The sequence below is a fragment of the Trachurus trachurus genome, assembly GCF_905171665.1.
Source record: "Trachurus trachurus genome assembly, chromosome: 8".
NCBI lineage: Eukaryota > Metazoa > Chordata > Actinopteri > Carangiformes > Carangidae > Trachurus > Trachurus trachurus.
This window is the reverse complement of record NC_139905.1, coordinates 21,884,669-21,912,190: the sequence shown is the minus strand read 5'-3', so window position 1 is coordinate 21,912,190 and position 27,522 is coordinate 21,884,669. Positions and strand designations below refer to the sequence as shown.

Genomic DNA, 27,522 nt, shown 5'->3' with positions numbered 1-27,522 from the left:
TCCCATAGAAAGACATCCACAAGCTCTGAAAACTTGAAATGTTGAAAAATTCCACATTTTGTGACAAAAGCTGATCAGCTTTCAAGCTTAAAATAGATTGAGGGAGATGTTTATTCATCTAAAAGGAGCACCGTGATGTAGGATGATGTAGGAACTGTTAAAGAAACATACAGGTCCAACTGCTCTGCTTTTGTGCATACAACATTTTGTGTTCTTTGTGAGTTTTTCTAAAAAAAAGAAAAGAAAAGAAAAATACTTTTTCACAAGAAAAAAAAGCAATACATCACAGAAGGCCTATATCATATCGTCCACATAAACCCAGTACTGGTGAATTTGTGAAAAAAAAAAGGTTTAGGATGTTCATAGCTCAACTTCAGAGGCAGGCCTACTCATGAGCCATTGTCATTACCATTGGGACAGAGTCAGGCTGGCATCTCCAGTCTTTATGCTAAGCTAGGCTAACTGGTTGTGGCTGTTGACTCTAATATCAAACATTTCCAAGTAGCCACCAAATAATTTTCTAATTATTCCTATAACAATGTCTCGTCCCAGTCAAACGCTGGTATGTAGACGCAGCAGAGTAATGTTTTTGTTTTTATAGAAAATTTTATTCAACATACATTTTCCAGCAAAAAGGCAATATACAGGAATAGTTGTCGTACACTGCTGCTACACTGAGGATTTTAAACTGGAAAAGATCAAATTAAGGTGTGATTCTGCAGGTCATCTTTGTACTGCACTTTTTAACAAGACAAAACCAATGCAGTTAGTTTTGAAAAGAAAAAAAAATCCAAATGTAACAGAAAAAAATCGTCAATGGTACATCAGGAACGCAAAAAAGAGAAAAGAAAAACCTACACACAAGAAATATGAACACCTGGCTCCTTCTATACCCAACAACAAAGGCATGTGTTTCTCTTAAATTTTACACGTTCATATTTTTAAATATACAATTCTTTAATGTTGTCTTTACAGAGCCAGCTATACGCTATTAGGGGAGCATTCCATCTGTGCTTTAAAACAAAAAGAAAAAGAAACCAAAAGAAAAATAAATTCATAGGGCTTTAAGTGTTTCTTACAATGCTGGTTTTGTCTCTACACAATCCTCGAACCTGGGGGCTTTAAGTGTCTGCAGGTCCCTACCAAGCACAGCGCAGTTACTGCTCCCAACCACATGGAGGCGACAGTTTCAACCAAGAGAGAAGATGGGAGGGAGAAGACGAAGCTCGCATGTGTTTGTGTTGAGAGGAGGAATGACTGAGAGACATTACAACCCCCCCCCTAAAAAAACAAAACAAAAGAATAAGGAGAAGGTCAAGGGGAGGGGGTCATGTCTGTGTGTGTGTCACTGAACAAGTCAAAACCACAACCTAAAATGTACATTTGCCAGTCCTGAGAAACCTCTGACATTAAGTGCCAACGTGCAAGATGAAATACAGACAAATTTCCTCCTTATTTTTCCCCCGTTTTATTTTTAAACAGATGCTGTGGATTTTTATTTTATTATACAAGATCTGCAGAAAGAGACAAAAAAAAATTAATTCATTTTTCCACCAACCAAACTAAGTGAGAAAGAACTGTGTGTAAACTTGGAAATACTTGTTTTTGTAGCACTAAAAGATGGGAGCAAGAAATGTAAAGAACCACATCAGGGCAACCAGTGAGCCGCAGGATGGACACCAGATCCCCGCCGTTTCCCCCCCTCCCAACGATTCCTCTGCAAGATGACCATGTGTCCCCTCCCTCGTTTTTTTTTTTCTGTCAGTTAGTCTGCACAAACATCCTTCCATCAAACTCTCTACACAGCAGCATGATGCCTCTTCAAATAACTCTTTATTTAAAAACAACCCCCAAAATAATCTGAAGGAAAAAGAAAATGGTGAGGTGGGAGAAGGAAAAAAAAAGTCTAGAAGTCCATATGTCTGTGTGTGTGTATATTGTATATATGCTCACACATATACATATCTACACACCTACATATATTTATACTGTGACCCACATCCTCTCTCCTCTCTGCTCCTTTTATATTAAAATCCAATTTAATTTCTCCTACTTTCCAGACAGGTAACAAAAAAAAGAAAAAAGAAAAAAAAAAACAGGCAGTCAACAGGTAAAGAAGCCAGAAGAAAAACAACTGAACAGCCTGAAACTTAGCAGGAGATACGGTAATTAAAAAAAAAAAAAAATTTAAAATAAAAAAAACAACAACAAAATAAACAGTCAGGAGGTGGTTGGTGCAGTTTATTTTGTGGTTGAAGAATAATCCGTCAGCTGCAGCAAGATCCGTATCGCTGAAGACATAGTGCCGGTGTAGAGCTGTAGAGGTGTCCAGGCAGGGTGTTAAAAGTGATGAACACACACACACACACACACAAGCACGCACGCATGCCCACACAGTCTCTCACACACTAACACGCGCACACACACACGGTTGGTTACAGTCTGTGGTTATGGTGTGTTAAAGTAGGTAGGGAGGAAGGCGGAGCAGGAGGAGGAGGAGGATGAGGAGGACAAAGAGGAAGGGCGGGCTGCTTTTAGTTGTGGATCTTGATTGCTTTCTCCAGGTAGGTGTAGCGACCTCTCTTTGGAGCTTTGTTGAAATGATCCAACCCTAGCCAGGGGCGCGGGTGGGACATGTTACCTGTGGAGAGGGAGACGCATCACAGTGGTCAGCACACGTCCAGCGTGAAAATCATTATTCAGGGCCAAAAACAAAAATAGTGCAACAGGAGAGGACGTAACTGCAGAACTGACACCAGCACCTGCAGTGCATATTCCTGGTAAATTTCTCCTGCTTCCCCATGCTAATGTAGCAAAAGGTGCAACAGTTGCTGCTGCGACTTCTCACCAGAACCTTAATCAACATCAATGCAGCCTTGTGAGGTTTTTTTTTTTTTTTTAACAGCAGGGCTGTTGTTGGTCTGAACAGAGCTTTTACACATTCAGGTGCAAAGCAGTCGTCAGTCTCCCAGGAGTCGTTTGGTCCCGGAGGTGTGTTATTGAGCATGTGATTTACAAACTGTGCTCTGACTGGACAGTTGTTTTCTCAAGTATCCACTGATAGTGTCCGATTGTTTCTACGCATCATTATTCTTTTTTATATCCTGGTAACTCACTACAAACACATTTTGTCATTATGAAGTGGAGAAGTGAATAACTGTCTCTTGCCTGGCTGTCACTCGCACTGAATTGGATAATATTTGCATAAATCAGAGCCTTTCACTGCCCTGTAGTGTAGCCATGCGCTTTTTGACTCTGTATAACTCAGTGGGAGGCGCAGGACTGCAAAGCCAGGTCTCATTCACAGTGAACAGCAGCTGTTGCTGTCCCAGGATTCAGAATTTGTATGTGTGTGAGTTGTTCACTAGTTTTTGTAAAAGTGAGGGCAGACTGATTTGAGAGCTTAAAGGGACCAGGGCTAGCATATCCCAAAGTGCTGAAGAAAACTAAATACCAAACTCTGCACAGGAACCATCATCAACTGGGGCATGCTGCTTCTGTGATCACAGATCACTATTTGAAAGCAAACTGTATTTTGCTTCAGTAACACCAGTTTCCCTAGTAAGCATTTATTAGGAGTACATAAACATTTAATCAATGGTTTATTTAACACCAAAATGTCATCCTAAACTCAGATGTACATGTTTGCTGTGTGTTAGTCTGTCTCTGTCAAGCTGCAATAACCATCCATGTCTAAGAAGAATATGTTAAAAGCATCTGTCAGGAATTTGCTCTAGCATGAATTTCACAGGCCGCTGCAGTGCGATGCTGGATGAACATACACTGTGTCGGGGTAAAAGCTGAAATATATGTATCACAGCAGGAAATACCTGGCTGTGGTTCAAAGTCCTTCAGGTTGACCTCGTACTCGTCTTCGGTGATGTACTGGTGTCGCCCCATCATCACAATCGCAAACTTGAACTGAAAACAAACACACAGGAAAAACACACATTAGCCAACAGCACATAAGACAGAACAAATACTATCACCTGGTGGTTGTATTTAGTTCTCATCATCAGTAAACAAAATGTTAAATATTCGTCTGAACACAACTAATGCAGTCAATACAGACAATGTCACATTATTTTGCCATCAAAGCCTGACGTCTTACCTTCTCAAATTCTTTCTCCTGGATGTCCAGCATGGTCTGGATCCTCCTCATCACCTCCCGAAATGACTCGCCCTGTGAGGGAAGGAGGTCAAGAGAAACAAAGAACATGAAGTCACTGAGTAACACATAAGTACACTAACCCTCAACCCTCCACTAACATTAACACACACACCTGTCTGATCTTGAGCAAGAACGGGATCCCGAAGGTCCCAAAGACTTCCTTGTGGAAGTGAGCGACAGGGATTAGCATTTCACTGTCTTTGTCCAAGTCCACTTGGTCCAAAGGAATCTCCTAAAGGAAGGGAAGGAAACAGGAAAAGCAAACGATTTAACGATGATGCGCTCACTTGTTGACTGCAGCCCCCCCCTCCCCACACTCATGTCTGAATGTCATAAACAAGAAAAAGGTGGAAAGTAGGACAGATGGCATCTCATGAAACCAGAGCGGTTTGACATTGTTTTGATCTAGAAAATGAAAACATGGTTGTATGTTGGCTGAGTCAGAATAAACTGGCACACAAACACTCGACTGGGGCAAAGTGCGACCACATTCACCACGGTCATGCGGATGTTAAACTGCATAGACGGGAAGCCGCTGTTGCTACCACGGCTAACATTAGCCACACTCAGCAAACCAATGACCATGTTGAACCGCAGACACCGATCCTGAGAGAATCACATTGTTCTGTGCTGTGCTGCTCTTTTTTAAACTTCTAAACTAGTCCTGTCTAAATTTAAATGTTAGTTTAATCGACAGGGACACGGGTCTGTAGGAACGTTGTTACTTTATTTTCATTTCTGTTTTGTTGTGTGTATTGCATATTATATATGTCACGGTTTAAATAAAGGTAACTAACTACCATGAAACATCCAGTCAGTGCTTCATCTTTACCAAATGACACCCTATTTTTTTTTATTAAACCTTTACAAATGATAGCTGCAAATCTGGCTGGTTATGTAGATAAATTTAACAGACGGGCAAATATATGTCAGTGCCATGCTGTAGGCTTGTTATGTGAAGGAGGAAAACTGACTAAAAATAAAACTAAAAGAAAAAGAAACGAAAGAGGGTCACGCAGGGAGGGCTTCACATACACACCTCTATTCTGAAGGTGCGGCTGGCAGCTGGAGATAAACATTCTAGCAGCTCGTCCTCCTGGTGAACCCCAATGATTTTATAGCTTACTATCTCTAACAGCCTGCAGGGGGGAGAGGAGAGAGAGACAGAGGGAGGGAGGATTAATACTCAAGAGGAGCTTTTCACAGACAAACTGATCTGCAGAGCATAAAATCACAGGAAACATAGGATACATACAAGATAGCACGCAAAAACAACGACTGGAGGCAGACCTTAAAATCTCGGCGCTGCTAAAGATAGCGGGTTCATGAAAAAATGAGACGATGTGGTACACTTTGAAGGGCCTGAGGGAGGAACATGCCTGGTATTGTCAGGCCATGTTTAAACTGCTCTAAAATCAAAAATCCCTCACAGTCACACGCATTAGTTGAATTTGATCAAACTCCATTATCTAAACCCGTCCTGACCCGAGATACACTGGAGAAAATGTAAAAAATAAGAAATATGATGAGCTGATAAGAGCTGCAGTGTGGAGGTTTGTAATCAAAAACTACATGGAGAAACATCAGACTCCCACTGTTGAAATTCTTCCTGTGTACTGATGGTGTTGATATGTCAGGTGATGTTGCTAAGACTGTTTTCTTTGGGGCTTAACTACTCATTTTTTCCCCTTAAATTCATTTGTAACATGAGTAATGTCTAACGTGGGAAACCTGAAGCAAAGCTTAACAACTGTTCAGCTAAGATTTTGATTGTGAGAAGTTACAGCAAGTTTCTCAGCTCAGAGCAGATGAAAACAAAAAATCAGCTGGAGATCAACTGGAGAATAACTGGTTCGTTATTGTGAGGTTCAAGCCCTTGGCAAGGACTACACTGCTGCAGTAACCAACCCACTGCCATTTCAGCTGCAAAATGAACACACACACACACACATCTGAAGGGTGGATACCTGAGCTTCTCAGAGCCTTTTTCAGAGAGCTCCACTGCCTTTTTACATTCTTCCAACAGGTCCCGCACACAGCCATGTTTGTCAGGGTAGAGAGTGATCTCCTGCAACAAACACACATGCACAGTTCACGTCTACGCGCATCACACGGAACATTTCGCTTCGAGGGGGAAACAATGTGTGAGACTTGTCGTATATGGTGTTGATGCTCGAAGTGAGTTACCTCCTCTCTGAACTGGCTGTTGAGCCATATGGATTTAAAACTCCTCCTGTTTTCAAAGTCTGTTATCTTCATCTTTAACTGTGGACAAAGGAAAGAGGGAGAAAGGAGGAGAGTTTCAAAGTGTTGCTCTGGAAGCTGATCTGGTGACATCCTGTGGCCACTGGTTTCATATTACTTATGTTCATAATGCATACATAATTAATACTGTGATGGAAGATGATGAATGCACTGCATATTTTTCTTTATTTTTTCGATGTTTAGTTTCATCTTAGTTTGCTGCAGACAGTCCTTACTGAACTAACAATGCCAAATCATAATGAGCAGCTGTCCTGGCAGGAGGACACACCTCTCTACAGGAATATCTACAGATTCAATGTTGGACATAGGCCTTTTCTCCATCTTGAGTGCGTTTCACTGGACAAAATGAGTGGAACTGTTTCTGTGCTAAAATTATAGAAAATAGAAAACAATTTTGCTAAAATATTTGTGAAAAATAAGCTTTCAGCCCCGAGGCCAGACTAGAAGAAAAGAAGAGTTACAACAGAAGAGAAATCTGTGTTAAGGTTTAGCCAAGATTAAATCAAGATGAGCAACAGGGAAAAAGCTAAAACAACACATTGAGAAATAAATAAACACAGGTGTTATTTAAAAACCCTACAGCGACCCTTCTTTGGTCAATAGTCGCAGCTGTATTTTAAGAAATGTAGGCACAAGGTAAGAAAAAAACTAAAAAGAATGAAGCCCAGAAGGAGCAGAGCTGGAAAACTTTCTGTACCTGCTGGTAGTAGAGTTTCTTAGGCTGCCGAGGCTTGAAGAATTGCAGCAGGTCCCGCAGCGTTCCCTCATAGTTGTGTCTGAGAGGATTCCCTGGACCGTCCCTGTACCTGGCCACCACACCACCAGGCAGGGGGGGAGGACAACGAAGGGATGACAGAAGAGGAAAAAAGGTGGGAAAAAAGAAATGGAGCAAAAGGAGGAAGTGGGCAAAAACAGGGAGAGAGGAGGATATTCAGAGAGGTGCAGAGGAAGAGAGAAGGAGATGCGAGGGAGAGGGAGAATAGAGGAGAGGGAGAGAGGAGCAGGACAGGCGGGAGCCAAAGAGGGAGGAATAAGAGGAAACCAACAAAAAAAGGTGGGGGGGGCAGGTTACGCAACATTTCTATTGACAACAGCAAGTAATATCAAAGACAAACATGATGAAGCTGTGAAAATGAGATCTGTGTGATGGTTGTAATGTAAACTAGATTTTTATTTCAAAATGAAATGAATGCTAAACCTTGAAACAACCTGGAATCTGATCCAACTACTTTCAAGTCAGCCAGAGCAAACCAAAACTAATCTCTTATGCTCTTTAAATAAGAATTAATAAGTCACGGCAAAAGTATTATTAGTCAATGAGTTGCAAAATAAGAAACCAAGGCTCTCTTTGTGTCTTTTTCTTCATTCTCAGCAATGTTGTAACACTGTCTCAGTTTTATATTCAAATTTTGTAAACATAAAATTTTCCAGGCTGGACATACAGTGAGCAGAACAGCTGGGCAACTGGTCCTGTGTTGTCATTTACACAATATGCACATCACATCTTGGGTCTGAACATCTGTGGTGATGTGTCATTTGTGAAACTATCAATATTGGGACACTGACGATTGTTTATTATGTGTACGTGTGGATGAGACAAGGCTCCTACCCCTGTGACTTGAAGAACTGCAGCAGCATGGGATCCGTGTTCAACCTCTGCGCTACTGTCTTGGCCACCTGACAGACACACAACACAAACGTTACAAACAGGGGAATCACCGCAGGCCTGTCACGTTTCATCGGTGTCAGAACTGAACTGCCCACAGGGAGATTACAAAAAAACATGGTCAGACGCAAACATGTTGAAATTTCTGTGGTATTAATTCTCCCTTTAACTTCACACATTCACTGAACGTACCTGAAAATAGTTCATGCGGTTAGAGAGCGTGACCACAAATCCAGGGTCGTTGTGGATGGTCTTGTCACAGAAAATGACGTCCACTCGGTGGTAGAGATCCCGGAAATAGTCCTTGGCCGTAGGCAGCTCACTGCTGTCGTTCTCTGGGTCGTCCCTTCATGGTTGGAGAAAGGTAGAAAAATGGATTCGTTGAGATAAAGAATGTGGAGAATTGACAGGAGGAGCAAGAAAAGGACACATGAGGACAGACAGAGATAAAGTATTTAGAACTTTTTCATCCCTTCTGATGAAAGCTCCTCCTCTAACTGCACAGATATCTCATATGAGGACAAACTGTGACAGGAGAAACTTAATCAAATCTAAAACTGACGTGAATTTGACTTGCTATGAAACATGTTCATCTGAGCAGCTGTTAAAGCTTGAAATGTTTCTGAGAGGACACTAAAAACTCAAAAAGACAAAAAAAACAAAACACATGGTGGATTTCAAGAGCACTCCTAGCCGTGTTCTAACTAAAGTGCTCTCGGCCATCCTCTATATACACTTGATCAAATTTACTCTGAAAAATGTACAACATAACATGATCTGAATTAACTCGCACCGCTCAGACCTCCACACACATATTAACAGTCTTACTTCTGGAAGACAATGATGTCCCCGTCCATGAGCTCGTCCAGGGCCTTGTCCAGAGAGACATCATAGTCCTGTATCCGCTCTGTTAGATTGGGCTTTACTTCCTATAAACACACGGGGAGATGTTATCAGAGTGAAGATGTCTGTTGGTCCACACGACTGTTTGATTATGGAAGTACTAAACACACTGAACTATAAAAGTGTGAGAAAAAGTGAGATTCAGCGTGTGCCAGCGTCAAAGTGTGCACACCATAGTTAGAGAGAGAGAAAGCTTGTGTGTCGGATAGAAGAGGCTGGGAATGCGAGAGTGTGAAGGATCGAGTGAAGAGTTAGAACAAGTGAGAAAAAGACAGAGGAATGCGCCAGCAAGTGAGCGCTATATAAATAGATCACCTCATAGAGGATAAGGCTAGTTTCCTGCTGAAACCCTGCTCTCTCACACATGACTGGCAGCAGGTCTCCTGGTTACACGGAGAAAAGAGCAACAGAAACATGATTTAATCCTCCAGTTCAAAGCATTTTTAGTGCAAATGGGTTTTTTCATACATAGGTTATCTAGTGACAGTGTTTTGATCTTAAAATACACATGGATGGCTACTTACTTATTTTGCAGGATATAGGTGTGTAGATATGTCCACAATAATTTAAGCTTCTTGTTTTGGGATCATACATCTTCAAGAACAACATGACATCATCTAGAAAGAAGGAGACAGATTCACTAACAATGCAGCAGGTCTCCTGAGGAGTTATCTGCCTAATGTTACAGTGTTTCTTAAAGTGTTAACAGCGTTGATGATGCCTGGATGTTACAGGAGGGGACACTGTAGGATGATGAGTGTTGAGATGGGGACTTACGGTCTTTGTCAAACTTAGGTAACGTGGCCCCGCTGGCGGCCAACTCTGGATCCACTGTCTCCAGAAATATTGTCCAGGGGTTCTCATTGTCGCTCAAGTCTATCATCTGAAACACAGAAGAGCAGAGATGTTACAAACTGTTACACCATCTAATGGTCAAGTAATTGAAACTAGAGGAGTATAATGGTGATATTTCCTCCAACAGTGAAACACAGGCACAAATACACTAAAAGGATGGAAAGAGAAACCGACACTTTGAATCGACAGATCATCTATTGAGCATTCTCGTTTTTAAACATTCCAGAAATAGCAGGAGTATCTCCTTTTTTAAAATGTTTTCAGTTCTGTTTGCAGTAACACAATATTCTGTATTACAAAGCACATTTAATACATTTCTGACGCTTCATGTTGCATTTGAACTCCCTTCCAATAAAGACAAAACTATACTACTGGCGCAAAACTAGGTGGGAACATACAGATGAAAAAAATTATTAACACACAAAGTTAAAAAATACCAGTGCCGACTAATCATTTCAACATTACCATGTAGCACTGGGAGGTGGGTCCTCTATCTGCATGTTTACCACACACAATAACACTCACCGACTTGTTGCAGTCGGCCTCGTAGTCGAGCATGGCAGGTCGCTTGGTTCCATTGCTCCGGGCCTGCATGGGCCACAGCCTCATCTGGTCCTGTGGGAAACCCTGCAGGATATCAATGTGTGAGTTTCTGTCCCACTGTTTTCTATTCTGATTTTTTGTGTAATGTAAAATAAACATGAGCATGAAAGCCAAAAATGACATCACACACAAATGGGAAGCAGCTAGAAGGTAGAGAGTATCAAATGAAGCAGATAATAAAATTGTGTAAAAGGATTTTACAAGAAACTGACACAGGCAAGAAATGTCATGGTAAGACTCCACAGTACAACTATTTACATACATTGTAAACAGTTGTCTATTTTTCCTGAATCATCAAAGTGCATGATGTTGATGTCTGTTGTGGAGCATGCGCACATGCATTGTCCTGTTTCAGTCTGATAAAGGTGTATACATGCTGAAGAAAATCGATTTCCAAATTATCTGGGTGTCCTAATCAGAGTTGGAGAACTCCGATATTAGTCGGACTAATGCTTTTACATGCACTTCAGTTGTCCAGTTATAGTCGGATTAAGGCTATGATTCGGGTTTTTTTTAAGAGTCACGTAAACGTACTGAGTGTAGGCGCAATGATAGTTTCCTTTGGGATGGATAAAGCTCCTCCATAGACTGGCAGCACATCACGTTTAATAAGCCATGAACGAACGGGAAGGGCACAAACACAAGAGGACTGAACTGGGGTTGGGATTTCCAGTGCATTGTAACAAATCTGAATTCTATGAATTCTTATCACCCACACAATTCCCATTTCCCACAAACACAATCTTATCCACCCCCCCCTACACACAATCTTGAGGCCCTCACCATTGTCTGGGAGAGGTTCTGGACGAACTCTTGCAGTGTGGAGCTCTTCAGGACCTTGAAGACTGTGTACTTGACTTTCTCCTCGTCATACATGTCGTTGCCCTGATGACCACAGAACTGGTCCTCTGTCACCATCTGCCATGAGGGAGAAGAGCACAGCAAGAACACAGCTTTAGTGACTGACAGTAAAGGTGGTCCAAGACTCAAAACAAGAAGAGAAGAGAACAAGAAGCTAAGAGCAAGGAGGTTACAATAAACAAACATTCATTTATACTAGTAACTCAAAATACTGCCTAATGGTTGTATCCTGGCCCTTACTAATAAAGTTGCATTTTACATCCATATCTGTCCAGATTAAATATGTAGTGAAGACTTTGACGCAATAAAAAAGGGTATTTTGTGCATTTTTTATGAAATAGAAGTTAACACATGGAGAAAAACAAAGAGTCCGTCCTTGTATGTGTTCATGCTCGGCCAATAAAACTGATTCAGATACTCTAAAACACAGATCCTTCACAGACATGTCCATCCCAGCAAAGAAGGTCTATGTCTATACAATCACTGCAGTTTCAACATGGGGACCTGAAATTAGTGTCACCGATTCAGTCCAAATATAGTCCCAAGCTCCCTCAGTTCCTCAGTCACAGCCAGAAGTGTTTTTGCAGAACATTATGATATTGCAATGAAGTTTCATCTTTGTATTTTAATGTGTTCCTGCTCAGTCTGATTCTGACAGGTACCGTGTAATGAATCAGGATGCAGGATGACGTACACATTTTATGGCCATGATGAAAATAAAATTCTCATTACAAACGGAAAATGAATCATTTACGTCACATGTTTATGGCCTGAAGTTCTATCATGTATAACCATAAAAAAAAAAAACATCGGCTGTGAAACCAAACTGAGTGACGTGTTTGTCTGACGTGTTCACAGATGCTAGACCTACACCGAACAGTGCCTCAATAACAGTCAACTGGTCGGTGTGTGCGTGTCTCTGTGTGTGCGCGCACACCAGGTCTTGATCTAATTTTATATTAAATTATGATTTTGGCATCCGACGATTTTGAAAACAAGGTGCTGGTAAAATACTGCACAATAACACCACTATCAAAGAAAAGTCCCACTGTGCAGTAAAAATCATGACTATGATTTTTGCCATAACCAGCCCTAATTCAATATCAATTTAATGAAATAAATAATAACTTAGGATATTAAGTGGAAAACAAGCCAAAGATTGTCTTGATATTGGTGAAAATAAGCTGTCAATCATCACAGAGATCAGTTAACATCAGCACAACCATACTTGGTGAAACATATACAAAGCTACAGGGTGCATTTTGTCTGGAGTTGAGACCACTCAAATCCACAGGATTAGAGGTAAAATGCACAACATCCTCATGGAAATTTAGCATTATGTGTTTACCAAAAAAAACAGATGACATCTTTGCACAGGATAAAACTTTCTCGTCTTGTAACAAACTACTTCCTCATTATTACACGTTCTGCAACACCTGAACTGCACCGACTGCCTCACTGACTCAGCCAGAGTGCCAACATTCTTTCCTCCTGCTGATAGATCACGAACAATGCCTGTGCCAATATAAAAATGTGTCACAGTCACTATAATTTTACGACTGTCTAAAGACTAGAGACTTGTTTGGAGATTGTTCTTGTTGAAAGGGTCAAACTGTGCCCAGCTGCCATTTTACAGCATTTTATGTTTTTTTTTAATTTGCTGTTCTGTAAAATTGTCATTCTCATCCACCTATGAAGTAAACCTGACCACTGTTTTGGATGCAAGTATCACCATATCAAAAGACAAGTAACATACAGCTTCATCGTGTCAACTCTAACGCAGCATTTTGGTTGTAACCAAGTCAACACCAAACATGTTAAGTCCCATCACAGTTCAAAAATTCAGTCTTGCATTCTTGCATACTCCCAAGTACTGAGCACCACTTCATCCATAACAGTACATAACCAGCCAGGACCCAATATAATGGGGCTCTCTGAGACACTGCTACTCAACTTCTCTTCCTATAAAGAACCACAGTGGTGTCTCAACAGGAGAGCTTCACTTTCCTATGGTACTTTCCCATGTGTAAAACATTAATGAGGCTCAAGACTAGTTTGCAGCACATTTCTTCAGTCAAACAGCGTCCTGGTTCCCTACCTGGACCTGCATGTAGAGGTGAGCCTCTTGGCGCTCTTTCCTCTTCTGTGCCTCTACCCTTTTCTCCTCCTGCAGACGCTCCACCAGCTGTTGGGGGATGTCCACGTCAGTCATCGGTTGGAGCACCTCACCTGTGATACAGGGACAACAGTAGGTTGGGTCAGGCTGCAATACAGCAACATTTGTGTTTACTAAAGCCATTACGACAGTAAACTAGAGCAGTCATTGTGGATGGTTCAACCTTACATATGTATGTAGTTTTGTACTTGCACTAAATCTCTCTGATGTTATCAATATGAGAGAAAGGGGCAGAAAGAGGGAGTGTGTGACTTACTGAGCTTGGACTCACGGATGTAGACCAACATGTATGCATTGGTGCAGTGGCGCACTGAGAGGTCATCATCATGTCCACCATAGTTGTGCTCTATGGCTTCCTCTTTAGTGCATCGTGACACCACATCATCATCAAACTTACACCACTGCAGAGAGGAGGAATGATAGACAGGAGGAGGGTGGGTGGGGTGGGGGGGTGGTGGTGAGAGGAGGATGGGTGAGGTAGAAGGGAGAGGCAAGAGAGGAATGAGGAAAAGAGGGAGGAATGGGGGCAGAAGCAGGGCAAAAAGAGAGAGAGCCAGAGTGCACTTAAGACAACCATTTAGATCAGGCTTTTAATCAACCCCAACATGCAAAGTCAGTATGTTAAAAAAAAAACTAACATTAAACATCAATAATTTGTCCAACCTCCTCCTCTTTAATACAAATAAGTACAGGATGCTCAACCAGTTGACCTTGTCTGTAATCAACACTACAATGCACTGATTTGAGTGTGAGCCGGGTGTGTAGGCCGCTTTTAAACATGCTACAACTTCAGAGTTGTGTGTGAAAAAAAAAACAGACAATACAGTGACAGGACTCTGTAGCTGAAATAGTGCCATGTGCACAGTCAGCAACAAAAGACTCTTGTCAGTTATATTCCATTCCTGACAAGCACTTTTTTCAACTATGTAGCTGATTCAACACTGTTTTCGTGAAACATTTGCTCTGTGAATCTGACTGGAAAGCTAAGCAAATACTTCACCTTCTTTTTAACATCTCTCTATATTCTTGTAAGAACTGGCAGGTACTTTTTTGTGTGTCTCTGGTCAATCTTTTCTCTCATTTCTGTGCCCAGACATTTAACAAAATTTTGTAAAGGCAAATAACTTGGAATAATCATAATATCTATAGTTACAGTTGGGCATTATACTTTGACATTCAGTGTTCCTGCATATCCATAATTTTACCTTTAAAACCACCACAATATCTAAGAAAATTGCTTTACCTATATCAGTTTCTATATTCTTAAAGTGGTCCTGATAACATTACTGTTTTCTTTTAGAATGATTGCTTTCAGAAGTTTGTTGTGTTCAATGTCAGCTCTAAAGCATCCCATGTGTAGAAATCAACTATAACAAATAATGAGCATCCATAGTTTAGTTCATCCTAAGTAAAGACATACATTATAGCTAGTAAAGCACAAACACATTTTGTATAAATGCCCCCAACCCCAACATGACCCAAACCCACAGAATTTTTGGTGAAAGGTGCATAAAAAAATTGTTCTCACTATTGGTTCCTTGACACTCACTTTGCCGTCTCCTTTGGGGTTAAGATAGACGACGTAGTGACCGCCATGGTTGTCCCCGCTATGCACAAGCACTGCATGCAGGATGTAGTTGGCTGGGTCCTTAGAGTCTGGCTTCTGAAGGAACTCATCCAGAGGTAACTGATCTGGAAACTCAAACCTATTGAGGAGAGGAGGGAGGAGGAGAAGAGAAATGAACGAGGGTGGGGCGGGGGTGAGGAGTGATTGAGGGGAAGTGTGAGAGGATGGAGAAGGAGAAGATGGAGAACCAGGATGAGACACAGGGAGTGGGAGATTGGACAGGAAAAAATATGATAGGTAGTAAATAAGTGGGATGAGTGAGAGGAATGGGTGGATAGAATAAAAAGAAGATGACAATAGAAAGATCAAATATTAACACAATAACCTATAAATACAAAATATATGTATATATAAGAGAACAATGATGAGAGGCAATTATGAACAATTATGAGTGTCCTGATGCAAGCCACTGGATATCCATTCTGGGTGTGTATGTGTACAAATACAAAGCTCAGGGGCCCAGGTGCCTGTGGCAGTGTCACCACGATGACTCAGGGATTGTGAGAGATGCCACAGAGGAAAATTAGTTATTCGGGATGACGGTGTGTGTGCGTTCTTTAAGAGGCAGATTATCCTGGCGGATTGCTGCAACACCTTGAGCTCCCTCAAAGCATTATATGGCCTACAGGAAACTCTGAATGACTCACTTTCTCAGTGTCTTCGTGCAGAAGGTCGGGGCATAATGTTCAGAGAGCGAAAGCTCAAGCACCATTTCCCAAAATAGACCGCTCCTTTAACCTATGCTAATATGGATCAGACCTTCCCGAAAATGATGTGTGAGCATCACCAGCATGACGCACTGTGTGAGAGACTGATCTACTTTAAGCAGGGATGTGTGTATAAATGTTTGTAAAGTAATATACATGTATGCCTAAAAGAAGAAAAAAGAATGAACACGTGATGGTCATGTGAGTCTTTTACCTGTCATTAATCTTGATGTTTTGGTCGGTCTGTGGGTCGTACATGAACCTCATCAGCTGCAGATGAAGGATTGGGGGGAAGGTAAGGAACTTCACTCCCTTTTCTGCCTCCTGTGGTGCAAACATAAACATGTCAGGCATCTGGTCAAGACATCTAATTGATATTCATTCTCCAACCATGAATGATTCCATCTTTATACAAGCCATCGTTACTGATCCACTCTCTCCAGGTTATTTCTCTCTTGTTATTTCACCTACTAGATCTTCATCTAAACACTGAGACTGCATGTCTCACATGTCCACTTAGCTTGGAGTGGAGACACTACATTGTAATAAGAATAGATACCTTTTACAGTTTGACCTAATTATTTGGATGTAACAAATCTGTGCATGACTGAAACTGTTAAGTGTGTCCCAGTTTGAAAGTACTGTCTTGAATTACTATTGCACTTTGTCAACAGGGACCTACTTTTCTGGATAATGACAGATTTGATGAAAATAGTGGGTATAATTTGTTTATATCATAATATCAATTCAAAATAAAAAAAATTAAGCTAAACCTAAACAAATTTTTTAAAAAAGGAAACCAACTAGATAAATAATGAAGATCTAGTCAGTGCGAAGCCTCACCTGAAGGCCATGCTCTCCCGCATCGTATTTGTTGTCTCCATCTAACTGCTCAGTTGCAACATAATCTTTAAATGACTCAAAGACTGGAAAAGAGCAGAGAGTATGGATTAGATCAAGGAAACAACAGGAGTGGCAACGTCAGGGAAGCAAACACTGTTCAATTGTTAGAGTGAGGCTGTGTCGATGTTGCTACTCACTGTTCTTCTTTCCTTTTATGCTAAGCTGGATGTCATAGTAGTCCTCTATCCGCTCTGATCGGTAGTCCACATGCTTACACTGGATATATGACTGCAAAGTGAGAACACACACACACACACACTCGGGTGAGACCATGATTCAACTGGTGAGTCACTTCTTGATATATCTTCCTATTCTTAAACCAACCCTGTTCTTGGCTACATCCTTTGTAAAGTTAGACTACTCCATCACTATGAACATACTGAACTGACATTGCAGAATTTGGAAACATGTACCTTCAAATAGAGCTACCTTTTTGAACAGTAAATCAATGCTCTTTCTTGACTGTAACCATGAAGGGGAAGAGGAGAAAACATACCACCATCTTTCCTCTGAAGAGCTTGGGGATGGTTCCTTCAACACAGGTGCCTTTCATTTTGTTCTCCACATTGTCCAGGAGCTGTAGGACACATATGCATGTAGTAAATCCTTTATTGAGCACCTATACATTCTCCTCGTGCAATTATGAGAAAACTCACCACTCTGCAGAGCTCCTGTACATCATGTTGCATGAAGCTATCTAGTGTTTCCCATCTTAAAAGGAGAAATCACAACAAACAGTTAGGACAACTCTGGATCAGGGAGACTTCGTGGCATCATCAGTTCACCATGTGTTTCAGTAGTTATCCTCCATACTAACACCAGGTAACATCCTAAGAACTCATTGAGACAACATCTTTTGATTTTGTTAAATGAAGATAAAAAATTACAGATTTTAACTATGCCAAGCTTTTATGATTCACTGTTGGCTGGCAAATCAAACAGCGTACAAAGATGTTTCTGATGTTATTCAAACAGAGCAGTTAACTCACTCCCTCCCCAGTATTTGATGTTATGAGTGCTTAAATGCCAACATGAAACACGCGATTCAAATCCAGTCATAGCTGGTTTAACCTCCTGTGCTAGCTTTGATCGTTGTCATCTTAGGACAAATAAGAGACAGGCCTGTCAATGAAAGAGTTCCGACCTACCCAAAGGACTTGGTGAGTTTCTTGGTGCCAACGGGTTTGTCGCTGTGTTGCAGCTCATAGAAAACCCTTTGCAGTGCCAAGGGGACACTCTTGGACGAGTCATCTCCCTCTGTGGGCATCATGTACACCGCCTGCGAAGCAAAGTGTTGAGAGGATTCATACTACGTTTTGTCCGGTTGGTTTTGGAAGGTAACACAAATTTAATTAGTTGCTTCAATCTGTGAGTAAGGACATTTACTATAGTCATTTTTTGTCAGATAGATAATCAGCTGTTGACCGTGGTAGCAATATAAGTATCAGCAGCAGCTTTTAAAAAAAAACATTACTGAACGAAATACATACTTGTCCCTGTAAGGTCAAACATACAGCACTACGCCACACACCGAGGATATTTATTTCACCATAAATTTCAATATCTTGCCTGTATTTGATGTGTATGCCCACACACAGTACAAATCTTTCTCTGTTCAGCACTAATGTATTCAGCCAACAGGAAAAAAAAGCTACACCTCACACAAACAACTCAACTCAGACACTCATAAACACAAAGATGAAAGCGTACCCGCCGTAGCTGGTTGGTGAAGAAGAGTGTCTGTAGCAGGCTATTCATGTAGCAGGTCGCTCCTTGGTTCTTTAATCCAACATAGCCTGTGTGTTTCTTTGAGTCCCAGCTGTTTATAGAGAGAAAGATGATGGTAGAGTGGAGTTATAATTTATAAGACCTAAACAGAGAGAATGTGCCAGCGATGAAAACCCAGCCCACAAAGGAAAGACCCCAGGAAAAATGAAAAGCTACATACGCCACTCCATGTGGGGCATCTGCCTGGACGTAGACTTCAAACGTGACTTTGTCATCGTCAACGAAGCCTCTCTCTGGATCAGTCACATCCTGAATAAAACCACCACCAAAACAATTACTATTAATGGGTCTGTATATTTTGAACTTTATTCATGACAAAGAATGAACACAAAGAGGTTTAAAATATATTATGAGAAAATGGCATTATGGTGCGTCATAATAGAACAGCCCAATTAGTGAGCCCAGCACAGTCCTATTCAATATTGGGATTACATTTTTGCCAGTGTCTCTGACGTGTGTCTACGCCACCAGCCTGTATAACCAACTGCACTTACACTCCAGGACATGAAGTTGGAGAAGCCCCAGTCATTCTCTTTGTGGAAGAACAGGTGACTGATCCTGCGGCTGAAGGACTTTTCATCATCTTTGTAGTTGATGATCTTCAGCATGGCCTGTGCGTGGCAAGACCATGACCTGAAACACGAAGAACAGGATTCAGGAATTCCTTAGCATGAAAAAATGAAACGTTAAATGATTTCCTCATCGACAGCTCAAGAGAAAGCCTAAAGCAATGTGAGGAATGACAAGATGACCAGGTTTTAATTGCTAATCTTTTTCGGTGTTAACACTGAGAATATTGGACTAAAATCCACTGGGGCTGGGCATTAAAAAGCACTTTTACTTAGGTAGAAAAATCAGGTCATCAAGGTCAACAGTCAACAATGAAATCAAAATAAGGGCTCAGAAGCATCCATCCAGAAAGCATTGTCTCTACACACTGATGAAAGTCAAAAATAAATTTAAACAAACCAACTGCCTGCACGAGTATTCAATCCATTTCTTACAGTAAACAATCAAGTTTAGAAATTACACTGTGCATTGAATGGTTATTACCTGAGAAAAGCTGTTAATAGTGATAAACTGTGCATACCTGACATCACAGTAAAACTACAGATACCATCACAGCCATGGTCTGAAGAAAGTCCATGTGTTAAAGTGATAGCTTGGGTTATTTGACATGGATTTGTGCGATGTACTTATCAATAGTTAGAGCATTACCTGCAGTAAATTTGGATCAGCATGCTATCAATCTTTGAAACGCGACTAAGACCACCTACACAGCAGCTGAGTGATGTGCTGCAGAGAATAGAGCTAGGCGCAAAAACATGTTTTAACCTCTTCTTTATTTTACTGTCAAGCAGCCCTTTGCATTGGCGCACACACACTGTATTATGCCAGTTAGAGTTAGACAAAGTTAAACTCCACTTTTCTAGTGCATGTTTCTAGTCTGTATTCATTCAGCATTTAATTAAGCAGGGAACTCGCCAAAGTGGACTGAATGCAAGGCACTGGCATCTTATTATTCAGAAATAACCTGTAATTGTATCAGTAGCTGACTTGGTTCATGGACTTATAGTTAACACCACGCCACTACGGGGTAGTTGTCAAATGTCAAATGACCCCAAACTACACATTTAAGGACACCAAGAAGACAGACAAGAGGCCTGTGCAACTATTTAAAATGAGCTGCAGGGTTTCTTGGCCAAGACAATTGATATAATGGTGCTTCACTAATCACAGATTTATAATAGTAGGAGTAACAGAAAACCACTGCTGAAAAAACAATTGACATTTGGGATAGTGTTTGTCAAAAATATGGAAGGCTGTAACAAACTGGGAGATTTATATTCCAATGAGACCAAAGCTAAGCTTCCTACTGACTGTACTGTATGTATATTTGACATAATTCAAACATCTTACAGAAGCACAACATCCTTCCTAGTTTTGTGAAATTACAATGGAAATCTTTCAAATGGGAGTCACTGTGTACATGTGTATGCTTGTGTGTCTGTAACAGGGCCATCAAACTTTTCTGTTTGCCAAAATCTATAACTTCCACCACATCCCCCCACTGCCACCAAGACACTTACGTTGAGTCGGACTCTGCGTTACACTGTAGGAAGAAGCCCACGCTCTTCTGGTGTGGCCGGTCAGGGTAGAAGCGAGGCATCACCATGATCTTCCATGGAAGGTTTCGGACAAAGCAGGACGGGCTGAGCACTGACTCACTCAGGCGGCTGAAGCGCTCGACCACAAACCGGAACGTTGCCTCTGATCGCCAACTGGTGTCTGTGAACAGATGAGGCGAGATGGGAAAAACTGGCTGATTAGATGGCGAACAGAAAGCTGGAAAACAAGTTTCATCCAACTCTTGTCAGGAGTTGCAGTAACTGATCGCTGGATATCAGTGTTTTCACAAACCAATCCGGGACTAATACACCCAGAGCCAATTAAATTGAGCCATTCAGAGGATTATGTTAAATGTGGGTTTTGGATACATAGGACCGGTTTATAAAGCCTAACAACACTGGACAAAACCACCTATGGTCTTGTCCTGATTTAAAAATAAATAAATAAATAAGGTCATAGTAGCATTAAGTTTATTATTATTAGTATTAAGCCTTGTTCTAATTTGATCCCATGTGCTATGTTAAAGTAACTGTATTGCATGTAAACACAAAGTCAACACTTGCTGTTCGAGTTTCTAATAAAAAGACTCCTTGGTTTTCACTGGAAAAAAATGCCTTCCATTTCTTAGAAAGGCTTTTATTGCTCTGGTTCACAGTACTGCCTCATTTCCGGTTGGCAGTGTCTCTGTTGTTTACATGCTATTTTGATCTGCTAATTTCTTGAACAGTCACTGATGGCTTCTCTCTCTCTATCTCTTCTAGCTCTTGTGCAGTGTGTCTCATGTTTAGCCATTCTTCTTCCTAATATTAATGGCAGTTGAACATAGTTAAAGTAGTTCACCCTTAATTAATATGCACAGAATGGGAGAATTGATTTTGCTTGTTCTCCCATTGGGGAATAACACTTCCTTCACCTCCTTTACTCCATTTTATCTATACAGCGTAATTTTGTGGAAGATTTGTGTAAAGCTTTGTTAGTACGTCAGAGAAGGATGCCTTGTTTTCATGCTTGAGCACCTGCCCCTCAGAGTGACGTGGCTACTCACCATCCTCCATGTCCTCCTCTGTGTTATTGTGTCCATCTGCCATGGCCACGTTACCATTGATCACTGGGTTGGCCGGGATTCTTGGAGGGTCATCTGTGTCCCCAGCTATAGAGAGAGAAAAAAACTATTTGACAAGACTGTACAGATAGCAGGGTTCGAGTATAGATATCAGGATAGAGAGCTTTCTTCAGCTGGAGGCAACTCTGGCTACGGCTTCTGCCAATCTAACAACCTGACTTCAGCAGATCAGAAATGTAAAAAACTAAGTATAAACATCCAACCAAGATACAATTAAATAAAGACACATAAGATTTCAGCTCACTGAGCAAGAGTAATAACAATTCAGCGTGAATACATTTTAATTCTAAATTCAGTGTTGAATTGTACTGGTCTATTACATTCTTACAATGATTTTGCTAGTAGATTCATTAAAGTCTTATTTTCCTACTTTCGTTGAATATGTGTACCCTATAAAGAATAGAACGGACAACCATCATAATTATTTAAGGCAAACGGTAAAAAAGCTGCATCAACTGTGGCTGGTCCTCTTTTCGTTATGTTATTTTGCAGCCACTGCCATCTCTGTCCCCGTCCTGCATTTTTTACTGGGAAAACCCTGCTGAGACAGCATGACACATCTTCTTTCCCAGTCTGTATGTCAGAGTGAGGGCGACACAGAGAGAATGTGTATGCACATAACAAAGACCATGCAACATTACAGCAGGCTGGGTAATTGTGGACACAATGCAGGATTAAGCTGCAAGTCATCGCTCAAACAAAAACACACGCGCACAGAGGACAACAATTATCCCAGCCGAATAATGAGACAGCTCGATGCACAGTCTCTTTTATCAAAACACACTGATGACAGAATCGGGAGCTTTGAGTCGACTCCCAGGAGCGAGTGAAATCTGTCTAGATGCTGTAATATAGACAATGACGCTACCAAAACCAAACTTGAGAGTAATGACAGCACTGACACAAACACTCAGGCATGTCTCCAAATGTGTTGCTGGGTCAGTCTGTCTCTTACATTGGATTTCACATGTATCTTTGCTCCTCGTCTTCCTCTTAGCTTACAGGCGCAGTAGTGCCTCCAGGTAACATTACTGACCGAGTCCTCCGAGAGACTGACCTTGTTTCCCCAAGTGGATTATATCGTGCTAATGGAGTCTGTCACTCAAGTCCATGACAACTTCTTGTCCCGCCCACTGTGTTGGTCTATCCTAAAACCTATGAGAAGCACGTACTCGCACATCAGTCACTGAAATCTGCACATACTGGACTTAAATGAGTCTGATATTCACATCAATACACTTCCAGGGGCATCACAGTAACTGATCTGAATGCCTTTTGTCATTGCACTACAGCAGTAACCGTTAATAAACAGCACAAACACAGCCTTTCGTTTCAGAAGGACCAAGAAAGTATTCTAATCTTTCCTAATCTTTTCAAATCCAGAGCCTTGGACTGAAAACTGCAAATAAAAGTTTCAATCATCAAGAAAAAAATTTTGTTTGATGAGACAACTTTAAGCTGCGCAAACAGAGAAACAACTCCAGATGTGTATTTAACCTAGAGGAACATCGCTGTAACAGTATAGAGGATCGCATTACAATGTCTTGGCATTGAGAGGGTGAAATGCTGCATACTAACATGTTTAACCCTACTGTGTGAATACAGGTAGTTGCATTTAGCATATGGTATAGAGTCCTATCATATATAGCCTATGTTCCAGTTTAATTAATTAAATTAATTATTCCACTTTAAAATGTACAAGTATTTGAATCATAGTACTTCAATTATTATATTAATGAATAACAATTCAATGACAAAGCAATGTTTCTGGAGAGCTAGTACAGGTACAGACACTAGCTTGATCATGTAGTGGCAACAACCTGACATCCTAGAAACAATGCTGTGGTAAATCAGATAAAATGATAAGAGATATGCAAAATATATGATGGATCAAGTCCACTGCTACTGACTGGAGTCCCATATTGGAAATGTGGCGTGTGTTGTTATATTCAGAAAGAAAAAAGTGATGAGTGTATTGTGTCAACTTGTTTTCTGTGTCTTGTATGTCTGCAGTGCACTGGGAGAAAACCCAAGAGGGATGAGCCTGCAACTCAAGGGTGATAAAACTCTGGGGAGTGCACCTGTTACCAGTATTATCCTGAATGCTTGGAAAAATCTAACTGCCATCTGTAGATGAGTCTACTTCATCAGTTCTGTTATCAAATAAAATATAGATCGTGTGTCGCTGAATAAGGAGCAACATTGCTTGTGAACAGATAATAAAATCCCTAGAAATGACGCAGTGATGCTGAGGGCTCTCACAAGCCTCGGCTCAGTCCAAAGTTGACATTTGTAAAAAATCGTTTAAAAATATCAGCAGAGTGGTTATTATGTGAATTTGTTGTGTCCAGCGGTGGCTCCGAGTCAAAATCGGACTAACAAAAACACAGATCATTAAAAATGGCGAGCTCCATGCCGTTTGGTCCTCCATACAATGAAGCAGCAAATCCCCGCGCGGGCCTGGCTTACCGCAGCGGCGACTACCGTTACTTGCCAGCACTGCCACACGTTTCACATTAAACACTGTCCGACACCAACATGTAAACTAACATACAACCACACCAGGGAATAATTTGTATTTTGTATATTAACCCGTCAGAATTTGAACCGAAATCGCAAAACTTGTTATTGTAGAGAATTCAGCAAATCAGGTCTGACGCATCTGCGTTAGCGTTAGCTATCTAGCCATCTAGCAAACACTAGCCCGAGATTCATCTACAGACTACAGGCCGTTATTAGCCAACGATAGCTAAAATCAATTGAACCACCTTGCAAAACTACAATTTAATGTTACAGAAAACTATCCCCCATAAGAAATTCATAATACCGTCAGACAGCATTCAGGGACATGTAAAAATATCTAAACTGCGTGAAGCACGGAGTCAAGGCCTAACATTCGAGCAATAGCCAAATCGAACGTTGCAAAATACAAGCCACCATTTTGGAACGCCACACACCCCCTCCGTGAGCATTAGCTCATCGGCTAACTAGCATGCTAGCCAGCAAATGAACGCAACGAAGTAGGCCTCGGCGCTAATTGACTAGCTCACACTTAGCAGCCCGGCTAGCAATGGTCATTACATTTCACCAGCTTAAGAAACAAATAGGCGACTAAAAGGAGATACCACCACACAGCGCTTGCTAAATATCACGGCAACAATTTTACAAGTCAAACCTACTTACTTGGACGTTTGGAGGCAAACTTACAGGATTAATGCTGTACTTTGCCGATACCGTCTCCCTACAGGCCCACATTTAATGTTCAAGCCGCCAGACATGATGCTAACATATATTCTAGAGAGGCTGGCTTAACGTTATCAGCACGAACGGCTATTAACGGGCTATATTCAAACACTAATAATTAGTCAGATAACTAAGCGACTGTTACTTCATTCACAAAATAGCTGACTTTGACGAGAAACCCCGAGTCTCGATAGACGCAATATTTAACCCGAAACCTAGAGTTAAGTCGAAGTTAATTTTACCTAGCGATGGATCCACGTTAATTGCGGGACAAACAATCGCACTGTTTACAAACATTTAGATTATCAACAACCCAAGAGGCCCGCAGTCCCGGGGCTGCACGCGGAATATAACCCGCGATGGTTTGGGAAAGAAACTGCGTTTGATAACTTGTTACAGCAGCAAAGTGTTGTCAAAACCTGGACGCAGTGTTTAGAAAACCAGTGACCGATCCGAATGAATGATTTGTGCGGCTAATCTCTAGCAGTGTGGACGGACAGGCTCTCGTAGTCAATGTACATGAAATGGCAAACAGCAAAAATACGGAGACATACAGGTAGAAGCTCCGTTTGCATCTAACGCAAAATGAGGTCAGCTCCACACAAGTCTGCTGCAGCGGACGCACAATCAGCAAAAAAATGCAGCCGGCTATCTTTGCTAGCTCGGGGCCTTCGTGTTTACTGTTAACTGAAGCCCAACTTGCACAAATAAACCAACGTGGGTTTCCCGTGCAGGTGTTAAAATGTGGCATAAAATGCCGTGAAGTGCCCGTCGTCCTTTCCTGGGACCTCTTCTTACCTTCCATCTCCATGTCCTCCGGTTCGCTGAGCTGCTGCTCGCCGGCTTTCTGCTGCTGCTGCTGTTGCTGCTGCGTGTGGTGGTGGTGGTGGTTCATGTTGGCAGCTGTTGTTGTGGTTGTGATGCGGTGCTCCCTGCTATCTCTGTTACCCTCGACCTTGTCCAGGGTCGGCTCGGCGGGGAACCGGGTGGCTCTGGACTGCTGGTGAGGTGCAGTAGGATGCGGAGGTGGGGCGGCGGACAGGTCGAGCCTCGGCGGCCGGGCCTGTTCTGTTGCGACCTCGGCCTTGTCCGCTGTCAGCGCCGGGGAGTGAGGAGGGGAGGTCGGCGGGGGAGCGGGTAGAGAAACGCGGACGTATTTGCTCGCTATTCGCCCAATCTCGGCGCCTTTGGTGGGTCGCGAGTTGCTGGCTGACGGCGGGGGGGTGGGGGTGGGATGGATGGACCGGGGCTCCGAAGAGGGGGGCCCGCTGAAATTAGCTAATTCAATCCGGCTTTACCCCGGGAAATGTGGGGCAATGAGACAACTCGCAGCACGACCTGCAGCCAGACGAACAAATACCCTGTTTATAGCTAGCGTGAAGCTACCTGACACTAGGCAGCCAACGGGTGATATCGGTACAACAACAATGAAAACAAAGGCTCATTTGCAATAGACACTCAACAACTTTCCCTGCGATATCCCCAGTCCGTGTGCTCCTCCGATTGTCCCTCGTCTGGGGGAGAGCGGAGGAAGAAGCTATCCATTCAAACCAGTTTCCAACACGGAATAGCACTGATGTTAATTTGGAAGTTCGCGGAGATGAGATGAGTTGCCACGGCCCAGCATGAACCAATTTCCCCCCAAACCGCCACCTAAAACGATAAACGACAAAACGCGGCACCTCGTTGCATTTCTAGCTAACCCCCTTGTTTCTTGTGAGGAATGTGCCCGGTCATACAACGTTAGCCTGAGCTGTGTGGCTCTCAACCCGCTCCTCCCGTGGTTTGTGATGTGTTGAGTCTGAGGTAAATCTCAAAATGGCGGTCGCGCTCTTCTCTGAAATGTCACATCCGCATGGAGATCCAAACACACTGGCCCAGCCCCGGCCAGGTCCTCATCCGCGATAAATGACAGGGATCAGACGTGTGCACCTGATACGGGATAATATAAAAATAAGTAGTCGCGACAATAATTACACATTTGCACTAAGTTAATGAAAAACTATAAGAATTGTTGACAGGACAGGGCATACTGATGGCTGTATGTGGAATTGGGGCCTTCATCAGTGACAATAAATAAATAAATAAATAAAACGTAGAACCAAACTTAAGTATTGAAACAAGTACGTTTATTCAATATAATTTATGTACACCACCACATGCTTGTATGAATAATATGTTATAATGTCTATGCTACACATCCCCATGTGCAGTTAACAAGTAAATTTTTCAGAATATACTACTCGAGGGTCGTACATTAACTCAGCAAGTCAAACATCAATTGATTTTTTTCTATGCTCTTTTTTTACATTACATTTCAATACTTTCCATCATCTGCCATGGGCTACGTGACATCAATAGGGTAGTTGTTAACCCTGATGTACTCCTCGAGTGCTTGCTACTACTTGCTCATTGATGTACTACGTCTTATTCATATTAGCCAATTCTATTTAATTTTAGTGTGACACAATGTGCTGTGACTTAGCCTGTGTTTACTCAAA

The 27,522-nt window shown here is 41.8% G+C and overlaps 1 protein-coding gene across 4 annotated transcripts; it reads right to left on the bottom strand.

Moving 5' to 3' along the window:
• Window positions 1–588: 588 nt before the first annotated feature.
• Window positions 589–26,305, bottom strand: usp7 (ubiquitin specific peptidase 7 (herpes virus-associated)). Of its 4 annotated transcripts, none has more exons than XM_083977585.1 (31): window positions 24,962–25,109; window positions 21,701–21,805; window positions 20,616–20,814; window positions 19,020–19,158; window positions 18,686–18,774; window positions 18,448–18,556; window positions 17,886–18,016; window positions 17,394–17,448; window positions 17,234–17,314; window positions 16,875–16,965; window positions 16,678–16,760; window positions 16,049–16,158; window positions 15,029–15,206; window positions 13,757–13,901; window positions 13,423–13,553; window positions 11,247–11,381; window positions 10,386–10,487; window positions 9,783–9,888; window positions 9,530–9,622; window positions 9,321–9,388; window positions 8,931–9,031; window positions 8,295–8,448; window positions 8,046–8,113; window positions 7,134–7,242; window positions 6,359–6,436; window positions 6,139–6,239; window positions 5,211–5,310; window positions 4,284–4,403; window positions 4,112–4,183; window positions 3,831–3,921; window positions 589–2,641 (listed from the first exon to the last, which is right to left on the bottom strand). In XM_083977585.1, the coding sequence occupies exons 2-31, from the start codon at window positions 21,741–21,743 to the stop codon at window positions 2,535–2,537; spliced, it is 3,189 nt and encodes a 1,062-aa protein (XP_083833711.1). In that variant the 5' UTR covers window positions 21,744–21,805; window positions 24,962–25,109; the 3' UTR covers window positions 589–2,534. The 4 variants fall into 4 exon arrangements, with proteins under 4 accessions (XP_083833711.1, XP_083833712.1, XP_083833713.1 ...); XM_083977586.1 differs by lacking the exon at window positions 24,962–25,109 and adding an exon at window positions 22,734–23,082; XM_083977587.1 differs by lacking the exon at window positions 24,962–25,109 and adding an exon at window positions 25,820–26,305 and having other exon boundaries at window positions 590–2,641.
• Between the last annotated feature and the right edge of the window lie 1,217 nt (window positions 26,306–27,522).

Excerpts from the sequence above, each read along its gene's own strand:
- usp7 (XM_083977587.1), bottom strand. The coding sequence starts at position 25,916 with ATGAACCACCACCACCACCACACGCAGCAGCAACAGCAGCAGCAGCAG. Across the intron at positions 21,806-25,819 it reads GGAGGACATGGAGATGGAAG|CTGGGGACACAGATGACCCT; the intron begins GTAAGAAGAGGT and ends CTCTCTCTATAG. Across the intron at positions 18,017-18,447 it reads TCACCAACCAGCTACGGCGG|GCGGTGTACATGATGCCCAC; the intron begins GTACGCTTTCAT and ends TTTGCTTCGCAG.